This window comes from Ylistrum balloti, unplaced genomic scaffold (assembly GCF_031769215.1).
Source record: "Ylistrum balloti isolate Yb309-2 unplaced genomic scaffold, AGI_CSIRO_Ybal_v1 Utg370038, whole genome shotgun sequence".
Classification (NCBI taxonomy): domain Eukaryota; kingdom Metazoa; phylum Mollusca; class Bivalvia; order Pectinida; family Pectinidae; genus Ylistrum; species Ylistrum balloti.
Window position 1 is genome coordinate 1012448 of NW_026782097.1, and position 19926 is coordinate 1032373.

The 19926-nt window shown below is 36.7% G+C and overlaps 1 protein-coding gene across 2 annotated transcripts in view; it reads left to right on the forward strand.

Annotated features, from left to right (window-relative positions):
• Window positions 1-19926, forward strand: part of LOC132548996 (centlein-like) — an 87786-nt gene that overhangs the window by 4596 nt on the left and 63264 nt on the right. For both annotated transcript variants that reach the window (XM_060212906.1, XM_060212905.1), the window contains exons 5-6: window positions 9707-9835; window positions 13852-13936. In XM_060212906.1, coding sequence (XP_060068889.1) covers window positions 9707-9835; window positions 13852-13936 — 214 coding nt within the window. The remainder of the gene's footprint in view (window positions 1-9706; window positions 9836-13851; window positions 13937-19926) is intronic.

Consider the following 19926-nt stretch of genomic DNA (forward strand, 5'->3'; position numbering starts at 1 on the left):
GTATATTGTTTTCTGTTGAGGGATGGGTATAATGTTTTCTATTGAGGAGTGGGTATATTGTTTTCTATTGAGGAGTGGGTATATTGTTTTCTGTTGAGGGATGGGTATAATGTTTTCTATTGAGGAGTGGGTATATTGTTTTCTATTGAGGAGTGGGTATATTGTTTTCTATTGAGGAGTGGGTATATTGTTTTCTATTGAGGAGTGGGTATATTGTTTTCTGTTGAGGGATGGGTATAATGTTTTCTATTGAGGGATGGGTATAATGTTTTCTATTGAGGAGTGGGTATATTGTTTTCTATTGAGGAGTGGGTATATTGTTTTCTATTGAGGAGTGGGTATATTGTTTTCTATTGAGGAGTGGGTATATTATTTTCTATTGAGGGATAGGTATATTGTTTTCTATTGAGGGATGGGTATATTGTTTTCTATTGAGGGATGGGTATATTGTAATGTTTTCTATTGAGGAGTGGGTATATTGTTTTCTATTGAGGAGTGGGTATATTGTTTTCTATTGAGGAGTGGGTATATTGTTTTCTATTGAGGAGTGGGTATATTGTTTTCTGTGGAGGGATGGGTATATTGTTTTCTATTGAGGAGTGGGTATATTGTTTTCTGTTGAGGGATGGGTATATTGTTTTCTATTGAGGGATGGGTATAATGTTTTCTATTGAGGAGTGGGTATATTGTTTTCTATTGAGGAGTGGGTATATTGTTTTCTATTGAGGAGTGGGTATATTATTTTCTATTGAGGGATGGGTATATTGTTTTCTATTGAGGAGTGGGTATATTGTTTTCTGTTGAGGGATGGATATATTGTTTTCTATTGAGGAGTGGGTATATTGTTTTCTATTGAGGGATGGGTATATTGTTTTCTATTGAGGGATGGGTATATTGTTTTCTATTGAGGGATGGGTATATTGTTTTCTATTGAGGAGTGGGTATATTGTTTTCTATTGAGGGATGGGTATATTGTTTTCTATTGAGGGATGGGTATATTGTTTTCTATTGAGGGATGGGTATATTGTTTTCTGTTGAGGGATGGGTATATTGTTTTCTATTGAGGGATGGGTATATTGTTTTCTGTTGATGAGTGGGTATATTGTTTTCTATTGGGTGATGGGTATATTGTTTTCTATTGAGGGATGGGTATATTGTCTTCTGTTGAGGGATGGGTATATTGTTTTCTGTTGAGGGATGGGTATATTGTTTTCTGTTGAGGGATGGGTATATTGTTTCCTGTTGAGGGATGGGTATAATGTTTTCTGTTGAGGAGTGGATATATTGTTTTCTATTGAGGGATGGGTATATTGTTTTCTGTTGAGGGAGGGGTATATTGTTTTCTGTTGTGGGATGGGTATATTATTTTCTATTGTGGGATGGGTATATTGTTTTCTGTTGAGGGATGGGTATATTGTTTTCTGTTGAGGGAGGGGTATAATGTTTTCTATTGAGGAGTGGGTATATTGTTTTCTGTTGAGGGATGAGTATATTGTTTTCTGTTGAGGGATGGGTATAATGTTTTCTGTGTTGAAGGATGATGTCAACATACAGCAGGTCTAATTTTATATATACTTCGAGGTTTTCATTATCAAAGTTACACACAAAGACAATATAAATGAATGATCATTTTAGTTATATAGCGCCTCAATTTGCTGGTATGTACATGTTCTTTAGCCTTATTGTTGTAACAAGTTGATAATTGTTCTCCATGATAAACAAACACTAGTAATGAAATACTGCTGACATTTTAATGTTGTGTTTCTATAACCACAGTAAATCATCACATTTATTGTTGCGACAAGCCAATCTTTGTTGCATTCATATGAAAATTACGTAAAGATAATACAATTGGGCCTACATAGTCAGTTACTTTAAATCAATTAATTGTAGTGTGTTATTACCTAATGAAATAAATCACCAGTAAATATGTACAGTTAAAGATTGAGGAAATTTCAAATTTCAGGTCGAATCTTACTGGTCTAGTGAAGATCACATTAATTAGATATACTTCTTTCTGTGATTGAACTTTTAACCAGTAGCCCTTTGACCTTAGTGACCTGACCTCTGATGAAATGAGATTCCTTTCAGAAATGATAATGATGTAGCATGAAAATGATTATGTAAACAAAGACTAAAAGTCCATGTGACCAAAACTAGGTATTTGCTAACAAATAGTGCAGCACGACCAAAATACATATTGTCTTTCAACTCAACGCAATGTCTTGGACAACAAATATATTGCTGTCCTATGAAATTATTTGATATACTTATTAAAGCATGTTAATGCTTTAACATACTGTCTTCATGTATTAACCATGTGACATGGCTAAATATGCAGGCCTAGAGTACCACCAGATTAATTATACAAATTCAGAATACCACATGTCTACTTATACAGACTCTGGATACAATATATCTACTTATACAGACTCAGGATACAATATATCTACTTATAAAACTCAGGATACTACATGTCTACTTATACAGACTCTGGATACAATATATCTACTTATACAGACTCAGGATACTATATATCTACTTATACAGACTCAGGATACAATATATCTACTTATACAGACTCAGGATACAATATATCTACTTATAAAACTCAGGATACTACATGTCTACTTATACAGACTCAGGATACTATATATCTACTTATACAGACTCAGGATACTATATATCTACTTATACAGACTCAGGATACTATATATCTACTTATAAAACTCAGAATACTACATGTCTACTTATACAGACTCTGGATACTATATATCTACTTATACAGACTCTGGATACAATATATCTACTTATACAGACTCAGGATACTATATATCTACTTATACAGACTCAGGATACTACATGTCTACTTATACAGACTCAGGATACTACATGTCTACTTATACAGACTCAGGATACTACATGTCTACTTATACAGACTCAGGATACTACATGTCTACTTATACAGACTCAGGATACTACATGTCTACTTATACAGACTCAGGATACTATATATCTACTTATACAGACTCTGGATACAATATATCTACTTATAAAATTCAGGATACTACATGTCTACTTATACAGACTCAGGATACTACATGTCTACTTATACAGACTCAGGATACTACATGTCTACTTATACAGACTCAGGATACTATATATCTACTTATACAGACTCTGGATACAATATATCTACTTATAAAACTCAGGATACTACATGTCTACTTATACAGACTCAGGATACTATATATCTACTTATAAAACTCAGGATACTACATGTCTACTTATACAAACTCAGAATACCACATGTCTACTTATACAGACTCTGGATACAATATGTCTACTTATACAGACTCAGGATACAATATATCTACTTATAAAACTCAGAATACTACATGTCTACTTATACAGACTCAGGATACTATATATCTACTTATACAGACTCTGGATACAATATATCTACTTATAAAACCCAGGATACTACATGTCTACTTATACAAACTCAGAATACCACATGTCTGATAATACAGGTCCATGGTACCTCATGTCTGATTATACAGGCCCAGGGTACTGCATATCTGATTATACAGATCCAGGGTACCACATGTCTGATTATACAGGCCCAGGGTACCTCATGTCTGATTATACAGGTCCAGGACACCACATGTCTGATTACACAGGCCCAGGGTACCTGATGTCTGATTATACAGGTCCAGGACACCACATGTCTGATTATACAGGTCCTGGGTACCTCATGTCTGATTATACAGGTCCATGGTACCACATGTCTAGTTATACAGGTCCTGGGTACCTCATGTCTGATTATACAGGTCCAGGGTACCACTTGTCTAATTATACAGGTCCAGGGTACCACAGGTCTGATTATACAGGTCCATCCTACCACTTGTCTAATTATACAGGTCCTGGGTACTTCATGTCTTATAATACAGGTCCAGGCTACCACATTTCTAATTATACAGGTCCTTGGTACCTCATGTCTGATTATACAGGTCCAGGGTTCCACATGTCTGATTATACAGGTCCAGGCTACCACATGTCTGATAATACAGGTCCAGACTACCATATGTCTGATTATACAGGTCCAGGGTACCACATGTCTGGTTATACAAGTCCATGGTACCACATGTCTGATTATACATGACCATGGTACCACTTGTCAAATAATACATATTCTGGCTTCTCCCTGTCTTATTATACAAGTCCTGGCTAAGACATATCTAATGATACAGGTCCAGGGTACCTCATGTCTAATTATACAGGTTCAGGGTACTACATATCTAATTATACAGGTCCATGGTACCTCATGTCTGATTATACAGGATCAGGGTACCACATGTCTGATTATACAGGATCAGGGTACCACATGTCTGATTATACAGGTCCATGGTACCACATGTCTGATTATACAGGTCCAGACTACCACATGTCTGATTAAAAAGGTTCAGGGTACCTTGTGTCTGATTATACAGGTCCTGGGTACCACATGTCTTATTATACAAGTCCTGGCTAAGACATATCTAATGATACAGGTCCAGGGTACCTCATGTCTAATTATACAGGTCCATGGTACCTCATGTCTGATTATACAGGTCCAGGGTACCACATGTCTGATTATACAGGATCAGGGTACCACATGTCTGATTATACAGGATCAGGGTACCACATGTCTGATTATACAGGTCCAGGGTACCACATGTCTGATTATACAGGTCCAGACTACCACATGTCTGATTAAAAAGGTTCAGGGTACCTTGTGTCTGATTATACAGGTCCTGGGTACCACATGTCTGATTATACAGGTCCTGGGTACCACATGTCTGATTATACAGGTCCTGGGTACCACATGTCTGATTATACAGGTCCTGGGTACCACATGTCTGATTATACAGGTTCAGGGTACCACATGTCTGATTATACAGGTCCAGACTACCACATGTCTGATTAAAAAGGTTCAGGGTACCTTGTGTCTGATTATACAGGTCCTGGGTACCACATGTCTGATTATACAGGTCCTTGGTACCACATGTCTGATTATACAGGTCCAGGATACCTCATGTCTGATTATACAGGTCCAGGCTACCACTTGTCTAATTATACAGGTCCTGAGTACCTCATGTCTGATTATACAGGTCCAGGATACCACATGTCTGATTATACAGGTCCAGGATACCTCATGTCTGATTATACAGGTCCTGGGTACCTCATGTCTGATTATACAGGTCCAGGCTACCACTTGTCTAATTATACAGGTCCTGAGTACCTCATGTCTGATTATACAGGTCCAGGGTACCACATGTCTGATTATACAGGTCCAGGATACCTCATGTCTGATTATACAGGTCCTGGGTACCTCATGTCTGATTATACAGGTCCAGAATACCTCATGTCTGATTATACAGGTCCAGGATACCTCATGTCTGATTATACAGGTCCAGGGTACCACATGTCTGATTATACAGGTCCAGGATACCTCATGTCTGATTATACAGGTCCAGACTACCACATGTCTGATAATACAGGTCCAGACTACCATATGTCTGATTATACAGGTCCAGGGTACCACATGTCTGGTTATACAAGTCCATGGTACCACATATCTGATTATACATGACCATGGTACCACTTGTCAAATAATACATATTCTGGCTTCTCCCTGTCTTATTATACAAGTCCTGGCTAAGACATATCTAATGATACAGGTCCAGGGTACCTCATGTCTAATTATACAGGTTTAGGGTACTACATATCTAATTATACAGGTCCATGGTACCTCATGTCTGATTATACAGGTTCAGGGTACCACATGTCTGATTATACAGGTCCAGGGTGCCACATGTCTGATTATACAGGTCCAGACTACCACATGTCTAATTAAAAAGGTTACGGGTACCTTGTGTCTGATTATACAGGTCCTGGGTACCACATGTCTGATTATACAGGTCCTGGGTACCACATGTCTGATTATACAGGTCCTGGGTACCACATGTCTGATTATACAGGTCCAGGATACCTCATGTCTGATTATACAGGTCCAGGCTACCACTTGTCTAATTATACAGGTCCTGGGTACCTCATGTCTGATTATATAGGTCCAGGGTACCACATGTCTGATTATACAGGTCCAGGATACCTCATGTCTGATTATACAGGTCCTGGGTACCTCATGTCTGATTATACAGGTCCAGGGTACCACATGTCTGATTATACAGGTCCAGGATACCTCATGTCTGATTATACAGGTCCAGGATATCTCATGTCTGATTATACAGGTCCAGGGTACCACATGTCCGATTATACAGGTCCAGGATACCTCATGTCTGATTATACAGGTCCAGACTACCACATGTCTGATTATACAGGTCCAGGATACCTGATGTCTGATTATACAGGTCTAGGGTACCTGATGTCTGATTATACAGGTTCAGGATACCTCATGTCTTATTATACAGGCCCAGGGTTCCACATATCAGAGGTTAATGAACATGTTTTGTGTATTTGATATACATACTACCCAAAATGATAGTTCTACATGTCTAATTGATATTGTTAGATACAAATTATCATGTATGGTTGATGGATAAAAATATTCATTCATCAGGTTAATTCAACATATTTATATGTAGTTGAAAGCAAATCATACAGGTCAATGGTACCTGTTACTCTGTGTGTCCAGTTTTAATATCAGTCGAAGTGATTCGCTTGCTGAAGGCATGCAGTTGTGCTGCAGCATGACGTGATGGACCTAATGTTACTGCAACAGTTGTCTTTTTGTGACCTCTGTCTTACTCCACAGCAATGTCTTTGTGATGATGTTGATTCTGTTTCAATCATCTAGAGGCCTTGCAGGGGAGGTTTGCATTTTTCATAACTAATTGGCCAAACCTACATAGGACGCAGAAGCCAGCAGACAGCCTGTTTGTGTGGTAATCAACCAACAATGACTAGCCAGGGAATAGGGCACCATTTGATGTGCACTATCACACCAGGCCAATTCTGACTTCCTATATCTATCAGCGTTAATTATTAAACAATAAATAAAAACAAGTTTTACTTCTCTTGGCCAAGGACCATTAAGTCTATAAGGCTAATATGATTTTTTATATGTGAGCCTTGGTATGGTTTTCATGACAGTGTTAAAGAGTTTGATGAAATTAGGCATATGCTTTATCACATTAGCCATGTACATGTGATTGTATGTTTTGAAGACTGGAGATGACACAGCTATTAGCATTGTATAATACATTGATGGTACAATAATTGGACCTATCTGGAGTTGTTTTAGAGGCTGCTGGGATGAAGGCACTTGTGAAGTCTTACCAGTAATTTGTCTACAAACATTGTCACTGTTTAGACAGTGTGTGATCTGTCCTGCTACATACTGACTTTGTCCTCCTTAATACTTTCTAATTGATAACCAAGTCCGGTTCACACACAAATTTCCCGTCAGAAATTCCCAGACGTCAAAGCAGTTGGGAACAGTTGCACTGCCTTTTCATATACCAAATGTATTTATGTTTCCATCGCAGTTTATAATGATACATCTTTTTATGTCCTTGTTTTCATCCGAAATCAGACGTTTATATACACAGACATACAGAGATGACCTGCTCCTTGGCATGAACATAGACAAAACAGTTAAAACTAGTATGTCTGTACAGAGACATAGTAATTGACCAGTGTCCAGTGTTTGGAAACAGTTGACCAGTCTCCTTATCTGAACAGAGACAAAACATTTGACAAGTCTCCTTGACTAACAGAGATAAGATGGTTGACCAGTCTTTTAGCCAGAGCAGAGGTAAAATAGTTGACCAGTGTCCAGGCCTTTAGAGAGTAAATATATTTGGCCAGTCTCCTAGCTTAAACAGAGATAAGATAGTTGACCAGTCTGTCTCCTAGCCTGAACAGAGTCTAAGTAGTTGACCCAGTATCCAGACTTGAACAGAGACACGATAGTTGATCATGCAGTCTCCTAGCCTGAACTAGACACATCAAGTGACCAGTGTCTTCAGCCTAAACAAAGACAAAACAGTTGTCAAATTCCTATGAACAGAGGAAAACCATTTACCATTGTCCAGATCCTATGAAAAGGGTCAAAGCAATTGACCAGTGTGGTAACTTCCTGTTATTGTTTTGAGGAGAAAATTGAAATTGAAAGTTGTTGGTCCTGATGTAGTTTGGATTAGGAAATTGAGGTTGAAATTTGTCAGTCCTGATGTAGTTTGGATAAGGAAATTGAGGTTGAAATTTGTGAGTCCTGATGTAGTTTGGATTAGGAAATTGAGGTTGAAATTTGTGAGTCCTGATGTAGTTTGGATAAGGAAATTGAAGTTGAAATTTGTTAGTCCTGTTGTAGTTTGGATTAGGAAATTGAAGTTGAAATTTGTTATTCCTGATGTAGTTTGAATGAGGAAATTGAGGTTGAAATTTGTCAGTCCTGATGTAGTTTGGATAAGGAAATTGAAGTTGAAATTTGTTAGTCCTGATGTAGTTTGAATAAGGAAATTGAAGTTGAAATTTGTTATTCCTGATGTAGTTTGAATGAGGAAATTGAGGTTGAAATTTGTCAGTCCTGATGTAGTTTGGATAAGGAAATTGAAGTTGAAATTTGTCAGTCCTGATGTAGTTTGGATAAGGAAATTGAAGTTGAAATTTGTTAGTCCTGATGTAGTTTGGATAAGGAAATTGAAGTTGAAATTTGTTAGTCCTGATGTAGTTTGGATTAGGAAATTGAATTTGAAATTTGTCAGTCCTGATGTAGTTTGGATTAGGAAATTGAGGTTGAAATTTGTCAGTCCTGATGTAGTTTGGAATAGGAAATTGAATTTGAAATTTGTGAGTCCTGATGTAGTTTGGATTAGGAAATTGAGGTTGAAATTTGTCAGTCCTGATGTAGTTTGGATTAGGAAATTGAGTTTGAAATTTGTCAGTCCTGATGTAGTTTGGATTAGGAAATTGAATTTGAAATTTGTGAGTCCTGATGTAGTTTGGATTAGGAAATTGAGGTTGAAATTTGTGAGTCCTGATGTAGTTTGGATTAGGAAATTGAGTTTGAAATTTGTGAGTCCTGATGTAGTTTGGATTAGGAAATTGAGTTTGAAATTTGTGAGTCCTGATGTAGTTTGGATTAGGAAATTGAGGTTGAAATTTGTGAGTCCTGATGTAGTTTGGATTAGGAAATTGAGGTTGAAATTTATGAGTCCTGATGTAGTTTGGATTAGGAAATTGAGGTTGAAATTTGTCAGTCCTGTTGTAGTTCGAATGAGGAAATTGGGTCTGAATGTTGTCTGCCTAGTAGTAGGTTTTTGACAATAAATGATGATTGCCAGTATACTGTTATAAATATACTACTAGTATGAATTGGACTTTCCAAGGTTGATAGCATCTCTGATGGTTATATAACCAAAGACATATGGTGTGGGGTGAATCTTTATGGGCTAAATTGACATTCTGAAACAAATCAGGGATTATCTTTATAATTCAAATTTCATTGAGTTTTCTTTGCAAGCTAATACACACCGACACATTAATTAAGTGAACCTGACATTCTTTATGTATTCAAATTAAGGGTACAAACCGTAGCTTGAATAATGAAATACTTCCTCCTGAGAGACATAACGAGGATTGGCTATGTCATTAAACACATTTGAAACAGATTTAACATTTTTTTTCGTTAACTTTGTAGAGAAAAAGAAAAGTCAGAGAATAAGGACAGAAAAGTGCTGGAAATACTACAGATGAAAGATGAGAGGATTGAGGAATTGCAAACACTTGTGGCGGCCCGAACCAAGGAACTTGGTGAAATCGCTGTGCGGTATGTGATGTATACGGATCCTCACTGTGATTTGTAAAGACATGCTTGTTTTAATTGAAACAAGGATAATTGACGCAGTTGCATGTGTTAAATAAAAAGTAATAACTCTACACTGATGAAAAAAACGGGATAGTTGTCATTAATTAGATTTATGTTTGTTTATTGAGAGATGAAAACGACAGGAGAAATAACCTCAGTGTTATTATTTTTCTGACAGACTAAAATGTTTTTGAAGTTGTTCACATCCCAAACATTAGATTAAAGTCTTCCTTGGTTTCAGTCCTGTATCATATATGTCAGGGATTTTTCCGGTGAAGCCCCATACCTCTCTGTTGGTTCTATTATCAGTGAGATAATAAAAGTCCAATCTCTCTCCTTTCATCAGACATTTGTTAATGTTTTGTTAATTTAAACTACAAATTGTGCTGTTGTGATGCAAATTGTGCAATTTGCATCCAATTGTTTAAGCATTGAGCCAGATTTAGGATGTTTTAAGACAGTACGCACCAACATGTTTTCAGTTACCTGTCAATTACTACTCCTTGTGATCCTCCAATTTTGAATTAATATACAACTTGTGATGTCCCACCACTTCCTCTTCCTGTCTTTACATCTAGAGGAAATAGTCAGCATGTGTCTCTGTAGTATTCACAGACACACTTCCTGTGTTTTCTTTGTCACTGTAGTAACAGATACACAGACACACTTCCTGTGTTTTCTTTGTCACTGTAGTAACAGATACACAGACACACTTCCTGTGTTTTCTTTGTCACTGTAGTAACAGATACACAGACACACTTCCTGTGTTTTCTTTGTCACTGTAGTAACAGATACACAGACACACTTCCTGTGTTTTCTTTTTGTCACTGTAGTAACAAATCTACAGATGCACTTCCTGTATTTTCTTTGTCACCTTGGTAACAGATCTACAGACACACTTCCTATTTTCTCTTTGTCACCTTGGTAACAGATCTACAGACACACTTCCTGTTTTCTCTTTGTCATCTTAGTAACAGATCTACAGACACACTTCCTGTTTTCTCTTTGTCATCTTAGTAACAGATCTACAGACACATTTCCTGAGTTCTCTGTCACCTTGGTAACAGATCTACAGACACATTTTATGTGTTCTCTTTGTCACCTTGGTAACAGATACACAGACACACTTCCTGTGTTTTCTTTGTCACTGTAGTAACAGATACACAGACACACTTCCTGTGTTTTCTTTGTCACTGTAGTAACAGATACACAGACACACTTCCTGTGTTTTCTTTGTCACTGTAGTAACAGATACACAGACACACTTCCTGTGTTTTCTTTTTGTCACTGTAGTAACAGATACACAGACACACTTCCTGTGTTTTCTTTTTGTCACTGTAGTAACAAATCTACAGATGCACTTCCTGTATTTTCTTTGTCACCTTGGTAACAGATCTACAGACACACTTCCTATTTTCTCTTTGTCACCTTGGTAACAGATCTACAGACACACTTCCTGTTTTCTCTTTGTCATCTTAGTAACAGATCTACAGACACACTTCCTGTTTTCTCTTTGTCATCTTAGTAACAGATCTACAGACACATTTCCTGAGTTCTCTGTCACCTTGGTAACAGATCTACAGACACATTTTATGTGTTCTCTTTGTCACCTTGGTAACAGATACACAGACACACTTCCTGTGTTTTCTTTGTCACTGTAGTAACAGATACACAGACACACTTCCTGTGTTTTCTTTGTCACTGTAGTAACAGATACACAGACACACTTCCTGTGTTTTCTTTTTGTCACTGTAGTAACAAATCTACAGATGCACTTCCTGTATTTTCTTTGTCACCTTGGTAACAGATCTACAGACACACTTCCTATTTTCTCTTTGTCACCTTGGTAACAGATCTACAGACACACTTCCTGTTTTCTCTTTGTCATCTTAGTAACAGATCTACAGACACACTTCCTGTTTTCTCTTTGTCATCTTAGTAACAGATCTACAGACACATTTCCTGAGTTCTCTGTCACCTTGGTAACAGATCTACAGACACATTTTATGTGTTCTCTTTGTCACCTTGGTAACAGATCTACAGACACACTTCCTATTTTCTCTTTGTCACCTTGGTAACAGATCTACACACACACTTCCTGTTTACTCTGTCACCTTAGTAACAGATCTACAGACACATTTTATGTGTTCTCTTTGTCACCTTAGTAACAGATCTACAGACACATTTTCTGTGTTCTCTTTGTCACCTGAGTAACAGATCTACAGACACATTTTCTGTGTTCTCTTTGTCACCTTGGTAACAGATCTACACACACACTTCCTGTTTTCTCTTTGTCATCTTAGTAACAGATCTACAGACACATTTCCTGAGTTCTCTGTCACCTTAGTAACAGATCTACAGACACATTTCCTGTTTTCTCTGTCACCTTAGTAACAGATCTACAGACACATTTTCTGTGTTCTCTTTGTCACCTTGGTAACAGATCTACACACACACTTCCTGTTTTCTCTTTGTCATCTTAGTAACAGATCTACAGACACTTTTCCTGAGTTCTCTGTCACCTTAGTAACAGATCTACAGACACATCTCCTGTGTTCTCTGTCACCTTAGTAACAGATCTACAGACACATTTCCTGTTTTCTCTGTCACCTTAGTAACAGATCTACAGACACATTTCCTGTTTTCTCTGTCACCTTAGTAACAGATCTACAGACACATTTCCTGTTTTCTCTGTCACCTTAGTAACAGATCTACAGACACATTTTCTGTGTTCTCTTTGTCACCTTGGTAACAGATCTACACACACACTTCCTGTTTTCTCTTTGTCACCTTAGTAACAGATCTACAGACACATTTCCTGTGTTCTCTGTCACCTTAGTAACAGATCTTATTCAACATCCTATCAGATCCACATTTACTCTTCCTGTTGAGTTGCTGTAAGCCTACGGAAAATTATGTCTATTTGTCTGTAAGGTTGAGTTTGTGATACAATTTATATCTTTCTGTGTTTAGGTATAATTCATATACCTCTGTCTATAGGTACAATTAATATCAATGTGTCTTTAGGTACAATTTATGTCTATCTGTCTGTAGGTACAATGTATATCTATCTGTCTTAAGGTACAATTTATGTCCATTTGTCTGTAGGTGCAGTTTATATATATCTGTCTTAAGGTACAATTTATGTCTATCTGTCTGTAGGTGCAATATATATCTATCTGTCTTAAGGTACAATTTGTATCTATATGTCTGTAGGTGCAATATATATCTGTCTTAAGGTACAATTTATATCTATCTGTCTGTAGGTGCAATATATATCTGTCTGTCTTAAGGTACAATTTATATCTATCTGTCTGTAGGTGCAATTTATATATATCTGTCTGTAGGTGCAATATATATCTGTCTGTCTTAAGGTACAATTTATGTCTGTCTGTCTGTAGGTGCAATATATATCTGTCTGTCTTAAGGTACAATTTATATCTATCTGTATGTAGGTACAATTTATATCTATCTCTCTGTAGGTGCAATTTATATATATCTGTCTTAAGGTACAATTTATGTCTATCTGTCTGCAATATATATCTGTCTGTCTTAAGGTACAATTTATATCTATCTGTCTGTAGGTGCAATATATATCTGTCTGTCTTAAGGTACAGTTTATAATGATCTCTCTGTCTGTAGGTACAATTTATGTTGATCTGTCTGTCTGTAGGTACAGTTTATAATGATCTGTCTGTCTGTAGGTACAGTTTATAATGATATGTCTGTCTGTAGGTACAGTTTATATTGATATGTCTGTCTGTAGGTACAGTTTATATTGATATGTCTGTCTGTAGGTACATTTTATAATGATCTGTCTGTCTGTAGGTACAGTTTATAATGATCTGTCTGTCTGTAGGTACAGTTTATAATGATATGTCTGTCTGTAGGTACAGTTTATATTGATCTGTCGGTACAGTCTATATTAATGTATCAATTTGTCGGTAGAAGGTAAAATATATGATTATATCCTTTAGGCGAATGGACAACCAGGACAATTTCGGCAAGTTACAGACTGAGATGGACTGTCTTCGGGATCGTAATTCACACCTAGAAATGCAGGTATGAAATGGTCAGCAAATTACTTGAGTAAAGATTATTGCATAAATAGCCCTGTCATTTTACTGACCTGGAAAATGTGTTATACATGACTCTGTTCTAGACTTGGTCTATACTTGAACAAGGAAGACCTATCAAACAAAGTATTATGATTTTATGTTTGGATAATGACATTGAAGTTCACACTGAATGTTTTCTTGTAAAGATGTTTGAAGTGAAACTAATGTTTGGAATTAAATTCTGATTCAGTATTGGGTCATCTGACCCCAAAGGGTCAAGATGACCTATTGCTGTCATGCTTCCCCCCCCCCCCCCCCCCCCCTCCATCGTCGTTGTTCATTATATGTTGTGTGTAAACTTCTCCTGTGAACTGCTACTTCTCCTTTATGGATTTCAACCAAAATTCATCTAATGTATCATTTGGTGAAGGCAATCATTGCTTATATTTAAAAAGTTGTTTTGTTCCCAAGGAACCTGGGGACGGGGTCCCAGAAGTTTAAGTTAGATAATATTTTGCTTTAATATGCTACTCCTTCTTCATGCGGGTGAGGACAAAGATTTGTTTTATTCAGAAAGTAAATTGGACCCCATATAACCTAGTGACAGGGCCTTGAAAGGGGAAGTAAGACAATTTTCTGCTTTGATAAGCAATTCCTCTTTCATGCCATGATGTAATTCAACCACATTTGGTCTGATTTTTCATTTGTTGAGGGCAAGCTGTGTTATAGGGACCTGGGGATTTGGCTGCAAAAGGGGAAGTTTTAACAATATTTTGCTTCAAAATGCTACTCCTCCTTCATACTTTGGTAGATTTTAACCAAATTTGGTCTGATACATCATTAGGTAAGAACAACCATCTTTAGTTGATTCGACCCATTGGGACCTGGGACAGGGTTCCCATAAGGGAAAAATAAACAATATTTTGCTTTAAAACACTGCACCTTCTTAATGCAGTGGTAGATTTCAATTAAATTTGGTTTGAAATGTCATTTGAGGTTGGGAATCATTTCTTAAATTCAGAAAGCTGATTTGAACCCTTTGGATCTGGGGTTGGGGCCCCAAAATTGGAAATTAAACAGTGATGGAATTGGATAATATTTGCTTCAAAATGCTGCTCTTCCTCAGCACTTGAATGGATTTCAACCAAATTTTTGTTTGAACCATGAAAAGGTGTGGGCAATTATTTCTTAAAGTCAAAAATTAATTTGAAACCTAGGGACTTAGATGCGGGGCCTCCAAAGAGAAATTTGACAATGCTTTGCTTCAAAAAGCTACTCTTACTTAATGCTTATTTGGATTTCATTCAAACGTTGTCTGAAACATCATAAGGAGTGGGCAATTAATTCTTAAATTCATAAAGTTTATTTAACCCTAAGGGTCTTAGGAGTGCAACCCCAAAATATGAAGCTAGGAAATGTTTTGCTTTAAAATTTAACTACTTTTTTATCTCTGGTTAGATTTCAACCAAATTTGTCTAAAAATGTCATTGGAGTTGAGGAATCATTTTTTAGATTCAGAAAGTTAATTAGATCCTGAAAGGGGAAGATTTGACAATATTTTGCTTTAAAATGCTACTCTGTCTTTTTGCTTGATTGGATTTCAACCCAATTTGGTCTGGAACATTATAAGGGGTGGCAATGATATCTATGTGTATGAAGTGATTGTGAGATTTCTCATTGGTCCAAAATCCAACTTTACTCTTTTCTGTGCTCTGTCCATCCAACCATCGATTGTCAGAAGATCATCAAGGGCCACAGCTCTCTTGTTACCTATCGTGATGTTTTTAATGGTCTATCTTGCTCTGAATAGTGTCGGCAATGATGATAAGTTTTCTGATATCACAACACAATATTGAACTTTGACATGATATAAATGTGTGAATTTTATATTGACAACCATAAATTGTGAATCTGATAGTTGAAAACGAAAGGAAGCCAGTGATGTATGCTTTACTATTGCTTAATTGTATATATAATAAAACAAAGATGTATAAACACTTGCTGACATGATTATAGCTATAGAAATGACATGTACATGCCAACAGGACAAAAAGACATTGTTGATTTCATTACACTAACATGATATCAAGTGTGAAAGATAAATTTAAAGGAGAAAAAGTTGAAATAGAATGAAATAAAACCTGTCACCTAAAAGTGATCTGGAGTGTAGAGGAATGATGTCTACTGTCTAACAGCACCTTCCTCTCAGCTCCAACTTGTGATAAACAACAACGAATGTTCTATAAAAAGGGACGTTTTCTCACAAGTCGCGAAATGACAACTAGCAAATGTGTCCCCAAAAGGGCCATAACTCCACAAACAATTAACTTCGAAAAAGGAATGATCCTGTGCCTCGTCATGAAACTATCATTGAGACTGGAGGAAGACTTGTTGAATGAAACCCCTCCTAGCTACTTAAGGGAATTTTAAAGAAAAACGGTATCTTAAGAAAGTGGTCCCAAATTGAATTTCCTCAGGCAGCGACGGACGGGTAATTAAATCCCCCACAGTTGTGTTTGTCGACGTGTTGTTGCGTATTAATCCGGCAATGTAAACCTTGTGCAATAGGTCATAAAAAGGGAACATTGTCCAATAAATCTCAAGGCTTCAAATCATTAGACCTGTCAAAAACCCAATTTGTCAGAGATATTTGGTCAGTAACACGAGTATTAAGACATAATGTGTCCGCTATCTAAGACCCTGCTACTCAATGCTTGATATTGGTGCTTCATTGAAGTCTAACTGGACACACACGAAATGTGCTTTAGTTTGTTGGTTGGGCTGTTTTATGCTGTCGTAATTGTCATGAAAGCTGTGTCATTTTTATCACTTTGTATATGGAGCTAACTCCAAATATGATTTTATTGAACTCGAAGTCTGTTATCAAATAACTGTTTTTCTGTTCTCATGCAATCCTTCATTATACTACATGCATGTACGGCTTTCTTAATGTCACTGTCCTGTCTTATCTTTCACATAGTGCTGGTCTGAATATGTACTTATAGGACAAGAAAAAAAACATTGGACTTAAAACACATTGTGATTATAGGAACGTTGTGTCATTATTGATTTACATACATGTATATGTTATAGTTAAACTTAGTTATTTATACAATTCGTAATCAAAATGAATTACACACACACAATACACATGTATGACTTAACAAGTTTCAGACTACAGGTGATACTGTGTGAGATTTTGTCTGTCAGGCTACAGGTGATACTGTGTGAGATTTTGTCTGTCAGACTACAGGTAATACTGTGTGAGATTTTGTCTGTCAGACTACTGGTGGTACTGTGTGAGATTTTGTCTGTCAAACTGCTGTGATACTGTGTGAGATTTTGTCTGTTTGACTACAATAAAACTGTGTGAGATTTTTCTGTCAGAATACAAGTGACACTGTCAGACTACAGATGATTCTGTGTGGCATATCTTACTTGAGATGTAGACAAGAGTAAAACGATTGCCAGATATACCTTCCAAAGGTTGATTGGGTGTGAAATATGATAGATAATTTAATTTATCTCAAGTTTCCTTGTCTGTGAAATATGTCCCACCAATGTGCAGCAGAAGGTGAATTATTGAACTTGGCTATCCCTATCTAGCCCCATTTCACACTGGAGTATTCCACCAATTGAATGCCTCATCACTTGTCATGGTGTATCAATGATTTCCCTCCCAATCTACTTTCATGACTGTCTTGTCATCCCTGCTGTTGGCTTGTTTACTTGTCTCAGTACATCATGTTGTATGCAGGTGCATTGCCTGATTGTCGTGCAGATATAACTGAACCATAAACACGAGAGTTTTATCACAGTACATGTTGGAGAGGAATACTTCTGGTAGTCTAACTAGTGCATTCCTGGATAAATAATGGTCTAGCTAGTGTTATTAAGGTTATTCATGAGAGCTTGATTGTTTGCCTTCTACACTAGTAGTAAGTCTGTCCTGGATCACAACGTTGTTGTTGTTTTGTCTGTCCGTGATCACAACGTTGTTGTTGTTTTGTTTGTACTTGATTACAACATTGTTGGTTTGTCTCCTTGATGACAACACATGTTGTTGGTTTTCTGTCCTATATCACAACACATGTTGTTGGTTTGCCTCCTTGATGACAACACTTGTTGTTGGTTTTCTGTCCTATATCACAACACTTGTTGTTGGTTTGTCTCCTTGATGACAACACTTGTTGTTGGTTTTCTGTCCTATATCACAACACTTTTTGTTGGTTTGTCTCCTTGATGACAACACTTGTTATTGGTTTGTCTCCTTGATGACAACACTTGTTGTTGGTTTTCTGTCCTATATCACAACACTTGTTGTTGGTTTTCTATCCTATATCACAACACTTGTTGTTGGTTTTCTATCCTATATCACAACACTTGTTGTTGGTTTTCTGTCCTATATCACAACACTTGTTGTTGGTTTTCTGTCCTATATCACAACACTTGTTGGTTTTCTGTTCTATATCACAACACTTGTTGGTTTTTTGTCCTATTTCACAACACTTGTTGGTTTTCTGTCCTATTTCACAACACTTGTTGTTGGTTTTCTGTCCTATATCACAACACTTGTTGGTTTTCTGTCCTATATCACAACACTTGTTGTTGGTTTTCTGTCCTATATCACAACACTTGTTGTTGGTTTTCTGTCCTATATCACAACACTTGTTGTTGGTTGATTTTTTGTTGATCATGCTACTCTATGGCACAGTTTATCTCCCTTTGGTAGCAGTTTATTCACAGTTAGTTACGGTTTAGATGATCTTTAATCACTTTTGTACTTTTGTTATGCCTTACTCAAATCTATTTCTAGTGAGTAGTTTGTAATCACACATTGAAACCAGTGATCAGGGACAAGGATTGACTGTAAGTTTTGTGTTGTTAGTGTGAGAGATACAGCTTGTTGAACCATGTGATTGTTATTACCAGTCTGGAGATGATTGACAAAACAAATGGCAATGATAACACTAGAACTTGTCTGGTCATTAGATCTGAATCTACCTTGATAATTGGTGTGCTAAGGGAGAAGGAATGGGGGGTGAGGAAGAGAGAAGGAAAGTTGAAAAGCCCTGCATTGTCACTGACCCCGTGATACTTCTGTTTTTGTTTGAAAACATAAATGTTAAAATTATGCTCTGGATAAAGAGCTAGAGGTACTGGTGGCTATTTTATTAAAAAAGCAGTTCATCATAACTTTGTCACCATTTATATTTTTCTGTAGTGGGAATACTTTTTACAATGACATGCCATATTTTTCGGATTATAAACCGCAGCGTTTTTCCTTGGTGATCATGCATGTGACTTATGTACCAGTGTGGTTTATATGCGGAGGAAAGATAGAAGGAAGAATGAAGAAAATAAACGTACCAGTACACCAGTACCAGACATTAATGACTTTTTTACCAGTACCTGTCCATCATGTGTTTGTGACTGAAACAGATCATCTATAACCATCATTTGCAATCAAAGACAGGATGATTTTAAGATTGAAATAAAAAACCACATTTGTGTTGTACATTCTGATACCTGAGCAATGAAAAAAGTGATTTTTCGTGCTTTTGAATTTAATTTCTGTCATCTAACATTTCAAAAAATCGTAACAAGAACAAAAAGTTTGACCTTCATACTTCGTTAATTCACAAAGGATGGAAACTCATTACAATGCTGTAGTCAAGTTATTTCTCTAAGTATGAATACTAGTTTGAAATTTTTTCTTGTAAACTGCACTTTTCAGTGAATAGAATTTTACAGGAATTATTGGTCTTGATGATATTTGCTGCTACATCTAGGACAAAGCATCCAAACAGAAAATTCATATAGAGACTTTAATTGGAAATGTGTGTTTATCACTATCAAGCCTTCACTAATGGATTATTTCTTATTGTAATGTGAATTCCTTATCGTATTAACCGTTTCACTGCTGGTGTCAAACATGTACCTCTGTTATATCAACTATAGCACTATTACCCTTATTTTCCATATTTTCAAGGT